The sequence below is a fragment of the Salmo salar genome, chromosome 07 (assembly GCF_965601325.2).
Source record: "Salmo salar chromosome 07, fSalSal1, whole genome shotgun sequence".
In the NCBI taxonomy this organism is placed as follows: Eukaryota; Metazoa; Chordata; class Actinopteri; order Salmoniformes; family Salmonidae; genus Salmo; species Salmo salar.
In genome coordinates, this window is record NC_138297.1 from 57,837,973 (window position 1) to 57,851,021 (window position 13,049).

Consider the following 13,049-nt stretch of genomic DNA (forward strand, 5'->3'; position numbering starts at 1 on the left):
TTTAGAAACCATTTATGTAATCACATTGTATAGAACAAGTCATACAGTGCATCCCAATACCATTGTCACATCAGCTTTTACAAACATTTACATTTGAGTCATTTAGCAGACGCTTTTATCCAGAGAGACTTACAAGTACAATTGGGGTTAAGTGCCTTGCTCAAGGGCACATTGACAGATTTGTTTACCTTGCAACACTCTTAACAGATAGACTACATGTCGCTGAAGATGAATGTTTCCATCCATGTGCACTTCTTTCAAACATGGTCTGTGCACATATAACCTTCTTCATATCTCAGAGTATAAATATCAACATTTAAAGTAGCAATAGTCATATAATGTAACAAAACATTCAAGACATTGATGCAAAGAGAACAGCTGAGAATAATAATACCAAACCATTGAATGGTTTAGGAAACAGAAAAATAAAGTTTATCTGGTTAAAGACTACCATCAACATAAATTCAAAAGCTATTATGACATTTTTGTTAAACAGACAAAGGCATACTTTGATTACTACAGTGTACAGTATAGAAAGAGCCCAGATCATATCACATATGTTTTATTATATATTTTATATTATACATACTATAATGTTATATCATATTTTGACCCATTTAGATTAGAAAAATACATGAACAACAAGAACAGCTTTCTGTCTGAGAGAGCTTCACTTGGAGGAATAGAAAAAATACCATCTGTATATGTGTCTTCATCTCTTGGAATAACAGCAAAACATCCATACAACTTTGAAAAAGGATTGTTGTCATTGTATCAACTGGAATTTGTCAGCTGAATTACCAGTACTCCTAAAAAACAAAGACCAATGTCCTATCTTGGTAATGGCCAACCAATAATATTTGAATGTGTCCTTGACAATAGTCAAGCCAATGAACGCTCTCTTTGAAAGTGTCCTCTCGTGGAAATGGTTCAGACATTTTCTAAGTCGTAGTAAACAATAAAATGTAAATATATCTCCTGCCTTCAGAGGAATGTAGTTAGTCTTTAAAAGCAGTAGTCGATGCAAGGCTGCCTGGCTGCTCCACAACCAATCAGACAGAAATAGGGTTGCAAAATTTCGGGAACGTTCAATAAATTCCCTGGTTTTCCTGAAATCTCGGTTGGAGGGATCCTGGAATCAGGAGGGAATAAGCAGGAAATCCGGAATCCCCCAAACAGGATTTCTGGAAAACCAGGGAATTTATTGAACGTTCCCGAAATGTTGCTAACTTACACAGAATACTACAGGAGCGCTGCACAGGAGTATATACCAATATCTACCACTGGATGGGGATCCTAACCCACACCAGAGGAAAGGACAGACTCATGACAGTTCAAACCTCTCCCGTTCAACTAGAAGTTACCCATAACCCCTGAATCCTAATCTTAACCAGTAGGGTGACAGAGAAATATCTGACCCTGTATCAGTGGTAAATGACAACATGTTTCTCCAGCATAATAAAAGTGGTCGTAAAACAAGTCAATGGGTCCTGGGATTGAAAGATGAGTGGTAGGTTTATATGGTACTGCAAGAAAGGCGACTTTGCCGATATCAACACCTTTAGCAAAGCATACAACACAGAACCAGATTCGTTAGTCAAACTACGGAGGCAACACATACAGAAATGTTAGGTGCAACGTTACTCTTAGCAGCGTTTAGTGCTATTTTCATTCATATCAAGTTTAGGTTTTCCCCATATCTGCTTGATTATTCTGTGGATATCAATCAACTCATGATTGATCTACGTCACAAAGAAAACACATCGATGACCATGGGATTCCCTTTGTGGTGAACCATTAAATTGGTGTAACATTGCTATCAAAGAATGTGTGATAAAAGGATGACAGAGGCACATTGTGGGACACATCCCCAGTCATATGGTAATACCATTAACCTACAGATGAATCCTGCTATGGCCACAGCACTCTTGAATGTGGACATAATGGTGTATTGAGTTGAGGGAATTTAGTTGGCATAAGTGCAAATGCAGTCAGCAAGCATAGTGAAGCATCAATACTGTAAGATTGATGGAGAATAGTAGCCTTATATTACCAGACTGATTACCTCTGTACTATGGTTGGACGAGGTTAGGAGAATAGGTGAATATAACAAAGAAACAATGTTTTATTTCACAATGATCATGGCTTTTAAGTATGTACTTTTTGTCCTGTGAAAAAGAACCTATCCACAGGTTAATGGAAGTGGTAATAAACATGAACATGTTCTAACTAACTGATAAATCAATACAGGAACTGAGGAAGACAAAACATCCTGGGATGATTGAATAACCCTTCGTAAGCAGCGACACCATGAGAGTGTGTACAGTACACTTGATTCTCAGTCACAACCACTTCGGTTTGCCTTCCAGTTGTGTGGAATGTTGTGAAATCTACAGTAAGGATTTGACTGTATTGAGAACATACAGTAAGAACTACCTTACATAAACAGCAGTAGGCTTACTACAGAAAAGAACAATACCAAAATACCAAATCATCTCTTCTTCATTGGCCCTGTCTTTGAGAGGGGGGGGGGGCTGTGCATGCATCCAAGCCAAGGCAGGGGTGCAGAAGGATCCAGGAGGGTCCAGGCAGGGTTGGATCGTAAGGTTCAGAGGTTAGGAGGGGTTAGAGGTCAAGGTTGAGTGTTCAGCAGGCATCGTTGCTCCCTGGGCCATGAGGCAGGATGGTGTTGGGGGGCTTGACGGTAGGGTTCAGTAAGGATCCAACTTAATCCTTCTGTGTAGGCAGCATGTGAACACCATCCCACAGATCTGAAACACACAATTGTTGTGAAGGTCAATCAAGGGTAAAGGTCAGTCGTCATGGTAACATAGTGGGATAGCATGAGAAGAGTGGGTTAGGGGTGAGAGGGTGAGGAAGTGTGTGGTTACTATGGGAACAGGAGTGCCGAGCAGCCAGTATTGCAGCAGTGGTGTAATTGGGCCTGTGGTGGCCAGTGGTGAATGTTAGAGCTCCCACTATGACTGTTGTTGGAGAGAGATAATCTGTGAACAAACATTCATTTAGAAACTTCCATTTTTCAAAGGACATTTCTGTCTGAAGCCCTGCCAACATTCTCAAAACCAGTGTTATAATCCATTAATAATTCATCTACAAAAAATCTACCAAAAAATCACATGATTAAACTGAGGTAAAATATTGGATACAATTAAATTGATGTTTTACAAAGTGAAGAATATGTTTTATGATGTTTTTGTCATTTTCTGTGAGGCATTTAAAATAATAAGAAATAAATGATTAATGTAGCGTAAGTAAATACTTAGAAAGGAGTCTATGGCCACACGGAGTGTGGCCTTTTGGAGGTTTGTGATGCAAAACATTTTGCCTAGTGCACTCCAAATTCTCAACACCGAGCACAAATATATTGTAATAGGAAGTGTTGAGACCAGCTTAACTTGAGAAAGCCCTAAACATTGCTTTTGTTGACTACTTAATAGGTTACATCACACTTGATATTTCTTCTCCTTAAGTATTCTATAAAGTACATTCAGAACTCCACTTGTGAGTTGGACTGCTTTAAAATCCTATGAATACCTTGTGTGTAGGAAAAAGAAAGAAGTGAAGCGATGCTGGGATACAACAGTAGAACTGTGTAGGTACTTTGGTTGATCTGCGGCAGGACGGTCTGAGAGAGCTTTAGTTGGCGCTGGTTTGGATGAAGGAGCCGACATCAATAAGATGAGATTAAGGTAGAGAGGAAATGGAAGGATACAACAGGCCTTGACGCACACAGCACAACATAGCAACACACACACACACACTTGTGCTTTCACTCTGCCAAAAGCCTTAAACCGTCCTTTTTTCTAACAAGATCATCCCATGTCATCACTATTAAGGGATAGGGGATATGAAAGGTCTCATTGATCTGTGAGACAAAAGCAGAGTTACAGTAATAGACAGGGAAAATGCTGAGAGGTTAGGACTTAGATGAGGCATATTCGCTGGACGGGTATGTGGTGTGTGTGTGTGTGTGTGTGTGTGTGTGTGTGTGTGTGTGTGTGTGTGTGTGTGTGTGTGTGTGTGTGTGTGTGTGTGTGTGTGTGTGTGTGTGTGTGTGTGTGTGTGTGTGTGTGTGTGTGTGAGACGGATGACAAACGACAAACAGAGGAGGGCTGAGATTCAATCAACGGCCCCCCTGCAAGTCTTCTCCTCTCTGAGGGTATTATCGACCGGGTCACAACATGGGGAGTAGATTCGTCAAAGAAGTCCTTGGAGGCTCAGCACTCAGGGCGGTTTTACAATGCCTCTAACCCTGCCAGCACCACTGAGAATTCAGATGACAGAGTGAGGAGGTAGAGAATGACACACAACTCACAGAGAGATGGAGGGAGCCAGAGGAGGAAGAGATGGAGGAAGGAGGAGGAGGAGGGACGAGGAGACAGGGGGTGGAGGAAGAGACAGAGGATGGAGGACAGAATGTGCTAAACTTCCTTTCTGCTCGTTAGTTTAGCATTTGGAGTGACAAGGAATATAAAGAAAGTAGTTTCAATGTGGCAGGTGAAGACACTGACAAGAAATAAGTTATCAAATGTGCTGCAATCATAAAAAGCTATGAAGAAAGAAATCATGAAGAATACATTTAGCGGTGTCCTCTTTCCATATTATTACCCAATTTCAGATGATAAATGTATTGTATGGGTTTCTTTCAAATCTGGTCAAGCACACCTGTCATTCGCGTTTATCTGTGGGCATTAATCTCATAGTGTAGTCTGTGGGAGCACTTCAGTGAACTGTTTGTTTTGCTCATGACCTCCTCGGATTGTGGATAATGTTGTCAAGCCCTTTCAGCCATGCAAAGGTCAAAGGTCAACATGCATGTGGAGGTCAGCCTGGTGTCCCTATTGGGGTGGGCGTCGCTCGGTGGTACCGAGAATAAAGCATAGGCCAGGCAATATAACATGCATTATCTCTGATCAACTGTCTCTTTGTCTTCTTCACACACACACACACACCACACACACACACACACACACACACACACACACACACACACACACACACACACACACACACACACACACACACACACACACACACACACAGACACACACACAGAGACACCCGCATGCACGCACTCGCGCACACACACACAGAGACACACACACGCACGAGTGCGCACACACACAAACATGCAGACAACACATATCTACACAAAAACACAAAAGACACAATCACAAAAATGAACACATAGACACACACAGAACACATTTCCCACAATGCCCTCCAACCTTGTCCCGTCCCCACTGAGTGTGACCAGACAGAGGCTTAGCCAATCACACGGCAGAGAAGTCCTCCTCCTCTTCTTTATACAGCAGATAGATAAAGCAGGCCGTCAACATGGCCCCGGCCAGCTATAGAGGTCACACACATACACACAGACATACGCACACACACACACAAAGAAATACACACACGTACAGACATACATAGACAAACACGTAAACACACACATGCATACACACAGGCATACATAGAGACACACACACACATACACACAGAGAGGTTAGTGACCTATATTAGACAAAGTATAGGGGGATACTGAAAGAGGATAGAGATTAGCGTAATTACAACCAAACTAAGGACAAAGGTACAGAGACTATTACTATTTCAGTTATTAAAGACAGAGAGGAACAGTTGACACAGAGACTATTACTATTTCAGTTATTAAAGACAAGAGAGGAACAGTTGACACAGAGACTATTACTATTTCAGTTATTAAAGACAGAGAGGAACAGTTGACACAGAGACTTACTATTTCAGTTATTAAAGACAGAGAGGAACAGTTGACACAGAGACTATTACTATTTCAGTTATTAAAGACAGAGAGGAACAGTTGACACAGAGACTATTACTATTTCAGTTATTAAAGACAGAGAGGAACAGTTGACACAGAGACTATTACTATTTCAGTTATTAAAGACAGAGAGGAACAGTTGACACAGAGACTATTACTATTTCAGTTATTAAAGACAAGAGAGGAACAGTTGACACAGAGACTATTACTATTTCAGTTATTAAAGACAGAGAGGAACAGTTGACACAGAGACTATTACTATTTCAGTTATTAAAGACAGAGAGGAACAGTTGACACAGAGACTATTACTATTTCAGTTATTAAAGACAGAGAGGAACAGTTGACACAGAGACTATTACTATTTCAGTTATTAAAGACAAGAGAGGAACAGTTGACACAGAGACAGTACACACAGAGACATCACTGACAGACTGTAACGCCCTGGCCATAGAGAGGGGTTTTTGTTCTTTATTTTGGTTAGGCCAGGGCGTTCTATGTTCATTTTTCTATGTTTGTGTATTTCTTTGTTTTGGGCCGTGTGTGGCTCCCAATTAGGCACAGCTGTAGTTCGTTGTTGCTGATTGGGAGTCACACATAAGGAGCCTGTTTTTCCTTTGGGTTTTGTGGGGGATTGTTTCTGGTTAGTGTTTTGCACCTGACAGGACTGTTTGGCTGTCGGTTTTCTTGTTTTGTTTTGTTTTGTGTAGTGTTCTTTAGTAAATTAAACTTCAATGATGAACACTAACTCCGCTGCGTATTGGTCCACTTTCTCAGACGATGACTTCTCTGTTTGGTCTGACGACGAAGACAACCGTTACACAGACTGACAGACTGACATTACTGACATACAATCAGACCTTCAAGCCCAATAGAGAAGAGCCCATTTAGATCAAAAGCTGGTCTAAATTAGTTTGGGAAAAGATGGGTGATTTGTCAATGGACCGCTAACACATATTAAGGACATAGCTACAGTAGTTATCTTACCCATGTATGCTTCATACAGTGAGGGAAAAAAGTATTTGATCCCCTGCTGATTTTGTACGTTTGCCCACTGACAAAGAAATGATCAGTCTATAATTTTAATGGTAGGTTTATTTGAACAGTGAGAGACAGAATAACAACAAAAAAATCCAGAAAAACGCATGCCAAAAATGTTATAAATTGATTTGCATTTTAATGAGGGAAATAAGCATTTGACCCCCTCTCAATCAGAAAGATTTCTGGCTCCCAGGTGTCTTTTATACAGGTAACGAGCTGAGATTAGGAGCACACTCTTAACTTTTTAGTGACGGGGCAGTATTCGGAAATTCAGATGAATGACGTGCCCAAATTAAACTGCCTGCTACTCGGGCCCAGAAGGTAGGATAAGCATATTATTATTAGATTTGGATAGAAAACACTATGAAGTTTCTAAAACTGTTTGAATGATGTCTGTGTGTATAACAGAACTCATATGGCAGGCAAAAACCTGGGAAAAATCCAACCAGGAAGTGTGGAAATCTGAGGTTTGTAGTTTTTCAAGTGATTCCCTATCCAGTATACAGTGTCTGTGGGGTCATTTTGCACTTCCTAAGGCTTCCACTTGATGTCAACAGTCTTTAGAACATTGTTTCATGCTTCTACTGGGAATGGGGAGAGAATAAGAGGTCCTGGAGTCAGATGACTAAGAAAATGACATGAGCTCAGTGGCGCGCGCTCCCGTAAGAGTTAGCTGTGTTCCTTTTCTTTTTTGAAGACAAAGGAATCGTCCGGTTGGAATATTATGGAAGATTTATGATAAAAACATCCTAAAAATTGATTCTATACATCGTTTGACATGTTTCTACGAACTGTAATATAACTTTTTTGACTTTTTATCTGAACTTAACTGCGCGAGCACAGTGCATTTGGAGTACTCTACCGAACGTGCGAACAAAAAGGAGGTATTTGGACATATATATGGACTTTATCGAAACAAATGAACATTTATTGGGGAACTGGGATTCCTGGGAGTGCATTCCGATGAAGATCATCAAAGGTAAGTGAATATTTATAATGTTATTTCTGAGTTTTGTTGACTCCACAAAATGGCGGGTTTGGTTTCGTCTCTGAGCGCTGTACTCAGATTATTGCAAAGTGTGCTTTCGCTGTAAAGTTTTTTGGATATCTGACACAGCGGTTGCATTAAGGAGAAGTGTATCTATAATTCTTTGAATAACAGTTTAATATTTTATCAACGTTTATGATGAGTATTTCTGTAAATTGATGTGCTCATTCACCGGAAGTTTTGGGAGGCAAAACATTTCTGAACATTACACGCCAATGTAAAATTGGGTTTTTGGATATAAATATGAACTTTATCGAGCAAAACATACATGTATTGTGTAACATGGAGTCCTATGAGTGCCATCTGATGAAGATCATCAAAGGTTAGTGATTCATTTCAGCTGTATTTCTGGTTTTTGTGACGCCTCTCCTTGCTTGGAAAATGGCTGTGTGGTTTTTCTTGTCTAGGTGCTGTCCAAACATAATCTAATGCTATGCTTTCACCGTAAAGCCTTTTTGAAATCGGACAATGTGGTTGGATTAACGAGAAGTTTGTCTTTAAAATGGTGTAAAATAGTAGTTTGTTTGAGAAATTTGAATTATGAGATTTTTGTTGTTTTGAATTTGGCGCCCTGCTATTTCACTGGCTGTTGAATTGTGCGTCCCACATTTCCCAGAGAGGTTAAAGGGAGTGCTCCTAATCTCAGTTTGTTACCTGTATAAAAGACACCTGTCCACAGAAGCAATCAATCAATCAATCAATCAGATTCCAAACTCTCCACCATGGCCAAGACCAAAGAGCTCTCCAAGGATGTCAGGGACAAGATTGTAGACCTACACAAGGCTGGCATGGGCTACAAGACCATCGCCAAGCAGCTTGGTGAGAAGGTGACAACAGTTGGTGCCATTATTTGCAAATGGAAGAAACACAGAAGAACTGTCAATCTCCCTCGGGCTGGGGCTCCATGCAAGATCTCACCTCGTGGAGTTGCAATGATCATGAGAACGGTGACGAATCAGCCCAGAATGACACGGGAGGATCTTGTCAATGATCTCTAGGCAGCTGGGACCATAGTCACCAAGAAAACAATTGGTAACACACTACGCCGTGAAGGACTGAAATCCTGCAGCGCCCACAAGGTCCCCCTGCTCAAGAAAGCACATATACATGCCCGTCTGAAGTTTGCCAATGAACATCTGAATGATTCAGAGGACAACTGGGTGAAAGTGTTGTGGTCAGATGAAACCAAAATGGAGCTCTTTGGCATCAACTCAACTCGCCGTGTTTGGAGGAGGAGGAATGCTGCCTATGACCCCAAGAACACCATCCCCACCGTCAAACATGGAGGTGGAAACATTATGCTTTAGGGGTGTTTTTCTGCTAAGGGGACAACTTCACCGCATCAAAGGTACAATGGACGGGGCCATGTACCGTCAAATCTTGGGTGAGAACCTCCTTCCCTCAGCCAGGGCATTGAAAATTGGTCGTGGATGGGTATTCCAGCATGACAATGACCCAAAACACACGGCCAAGGCAACAAAGAAGTGGCTCAAGAAGAAGCACATTAAGGGGTGGCCTAGCCAGTCTCCAGACCTTAATCCCTTAGAAAATCTGTGGAGGGAGCTGAAGGTTCGAGTTGCCAAACGTCAGCCTCGAAACCTTAATGACTTGGAGAAGATCTGCAAAGAGGAGTGGGACAAAATCCCTCCTGAGATGTGTGCAAACCTGGTGGCCAACGACAAGAAACATCTGACCTCTGTGATTGCCAACAAGGGTTTTGCCACCAAGTACTAAGTCATGTTTTGCAGAGGGGTCAAATACTTATTTCCCTCATTAAAATGCAAATCAATTCATAACATTTTTGACATGCGTTTTTCTGGATTTTTTTGTTGTTATTCTGTCTCTCACTGTTCAAATAAACCTACCATTAAAATTATAGACTGATCATTTCTTTGTCAGTGGGCAAACGTACAAAATCAGCAGCGGATCAAATACTTTTTTCCCTCACTGTATATGTGTGTGGAAAAATGTCAGCATATTATTTGGGAATATATTGTCTAATAGGGGGAGGGTCTTTGGGCTAATAAAACATTTGTTTTTCTTAGGAACCCCGAATTCCCATGTCGACAGTCTCCACAGTGACAAGATCACATGACTCCTCTGTGGAATTCCAAGAGAAAAGCTATGGGAACACTGAGAAGAGTGGCAACTCTGGTTGGTTGGAAGGAGTAGCCAAGATGGAGCCAGTACTGTATGTTCAGGTTTGGTCTAAGCTATGGTTGGGCCGATATATGATTAAATCTAATATCATAATATTTGACAATGACGATATATCGTGAAGTGCAAGACTATACTTTATCTGAAATGTACAAATCAAAACTGTGCAGTTTTATCAGTTAGGCTGTATCAAAATGTTAAATAAAATCTAAATTAATTAACAAAGCCTTGTTTTCTCGCCATACAAAGATAATTTATGGAGAATATGACAATAATATTGTAAATAAGCAAAGAAATGGCACAGTCTGGTATTATTAACAGAGTGAAGTGGTGCCACAGCTAGATTGGAGATGTCCTGCTCCTGACTGCAAAACATCTAGCCTGGTCCCAGATGTGTTGATGCCGTATTGTGTGCTGTATATAACTGACTGATGTAGCATGACGAGAGTTGGCTAGAGAGCACAAACTAAATCTGAGATTTGGCTACTAAACATCACCGGACTGCAATAAGAAACCTTTCAACCCGAGCATCACATCCCAAGCTTGACGAAAACACCAATCTATGAACAACGTTGGTTGAACAGTAAACCATTTTCAGGAGATCGATCCATGCTGGGGGATGGAGATTCCAGTCCAGTCCCTGTGGAGTTTATTTGCAGAGAGCAGATCGATGGTGGAGAGCAGCTGCCCCATCCAAGAGTTATAACAAAGCATGCTGAGAGAGAAAGGTATACAGTTTCCTGTCCATGGCCCCATCTCAACGTATCTTTCCTTGATTCTTTACATCCTATCTCCTCACTTCCTCTTCAAAACACACTGGTCTGAGGGGAGGGACCTTTTTCTTCCGATACTGCTGAGAAGGGTTAGGGTTATATCGATCAGAAACGTTACGATACTGCTGAGAAGGGTTAGGGTTATATCGATCAGAAACGTTACTATACTGCTTAGAAGGGTTAGGGTTATATCGATCAGAAACGTTACTATACTGCTGAGAAGGGTTAGGGTTATATCGATCAGAAACGTTACTATACTGCTGAGAAGGGTTAGGGTTACATCGATCAGAAACGTTACGATACTGCTGAGAAGGGATAGGGTTATATCGATCAGAAACGTTACTAACACTGCTGAGAAGGGTTAGGGTTATATCGATCAGAAACGTTACTATACTGCTGAGAAGGGTTAGGGTTATATCGATCAGAAACGTTACGATACTGCTGAGAAGGGTTAGGGTTATATCGATCAGAAACGTTACGATACTGCTGAGAAGGGTTAGGGTTATATCGATCAGAAACGTTACTATACTGCTGAGAAGGGTTAGGGTTATATCGATCAGAAACGTTACTATACTGCTGAGAAGGGTTAGGGTTATATCGATCAGAAACGTTACGATACTGCTGAGAAAGGTTAGGGTTATATCGATCAGAAACGTTACGATACTGCTGAGAAGGGTTAGGGTTATATCGATCAGAAACGTTACGATACTGTAAACGACATGAGTTTCAAATATGGAAATGTGAAGTGCACATTTGGACTCACAGGTGTGTTGTTTGCTTGTATGACATCAAAGCGGTATTTATTATAATCCTCAACGTCTCATCTTTCAGAACACATCGACTCCTCTCGATTCACAGCATTTCCCTCACTCAGACAATAACAAATGTGCAAACGTAGCCCAATTAGCGGGAGGGACGGGGGCATCTTCTTGTCGCGAGCAGTGCTCAAGTTAACGGCTGTCAGTCAAAACCCATACAGAGCTGTGAAGCAGAGACCCTGAGCTCTGAAGTCAGGTATAGCATGTTACTGTACAGCCACTTCATTCCAATTCAGGCGCTTATCAATGACAAAATCTGCCATTTTGAAGCCGTATACGGGATGACAGGGGCTGTGAGTGGATTGGGCTATGAGCTTGGTCCATCTGAGGCCGCAGCAAATCAAATCCCAGAATGTGAATGGGATCAGATTACAGCTGAGAGGATATAGGGGGGTAATAGAGTGCATTGAAAGGTTGTCTGACCGGTAAAAGGAGTTACTGGATGCATCTTTGAGGTAATAGGAAGATTATAGCCAGATTGATGTTTATTTGTACAAAAAATTGGAAAGCCTTTTATCATGTGGATATATTTTGAGACTGATATAAAAATATATATATATTTCCTTAAGCAATCGTCTCACCTCTTAACCCGTTACTCTACTAAGAGGAACAAGCAAAGTTTACCTTGCCTTCTCTCTCCCTTTCTGTTCACAATCTCTATTGCGCTTGTCCCCAACTATCCATCTAGATACTAGCTAGCATTGAAGACATTTCAACAGTAAGGCTACCAATATCCATAGTAGCAGATTATATCCACTATTATCACTATATTATATTGATATCCATGACATCGGTGATACCCCAAATCCCCCAAAAACAAAATGATAGTTTGTGATAGTCTGATAGTGAAAGCTTGTGTCTGTGGTGAGGTGCTACCACAGTACTGAAATATAATAAGGCCTCATCATTTCCTGTTAATAAAGCCACTGGTCAGTGTTGGGGGATCGACCTGTAGACAGGCCACTCCTATCCCTACAGCTCCAATGATCAGCAGGTGGTCAGCCAGGAACTGCTCCAGCTTGGTGATGCAGCCACCCTGTGGGGCAAAGGTTACAGGTCAGGGGTCAAATCACTTCCCACACACACACACAAGTACGCACATGTATGATGCACAAGCACACAGGGATGAACACACACACACATACATGCACAGACACACCTGATTGATGTAGTCAGTGTCTATCATATGTGGATCAATCCAATGCTTCTAAATCGTTGAGGGGGTGTGAACAAGGAGAATTGGAATTGATCCTTGAGGGGGTGTGAACAAGGAGAATTGAATTGGGCTATGCTCTTCATTTACCAGAGTATATTTATCAACCCTACCCTCTCCAGCTCTTTCTATGTCTGTCTCCAAATTGCTGCGGCAATTGTGTGTGTGTGTGTGTGTGTGTGTGTGT

The 13,049-nt window shown here is 41.3% G+C and overlaps 1 protein-coding gene across 3 annotated transcripts in view; it reads right to left on the reverse strand.

The window, feature by feature from the left end:
• Positions 1–2,101: 2,101 nt before the first annotated feature.
• Positions 2,102–13,049, reverse strand: part of LOC106609629 (tetraspanin-11) — a 28,504-nt gene continuing 17,556 nt past the window's right edge. For 2 of the 3 annotated variants that reach the window (XM_045722243.2, XM_045722244.2), the window contains exons 7-9: positions 12,599–12,685; positions 5,250–5,372; positions 2,102–2,771 (exon numbers count right to left, since the gene is read on the reverse strand). In XM_045722243.2, the coding sequence (XP_045578199.1) occupies positions 5,295–5,372; positions 12,599–12,685 (165 nt within the window). In that variant the 3' untranslated portion in view covers positions 2,102–2,771; positions 5,250–5,294. The remainder of the gene's footprint in view (positions 2,772–5,249; positions 5,373–12,598; positions 12,686–13,049) is intronic. The other variant, XM_082977789.1, reaches the window with a different exon arrangement.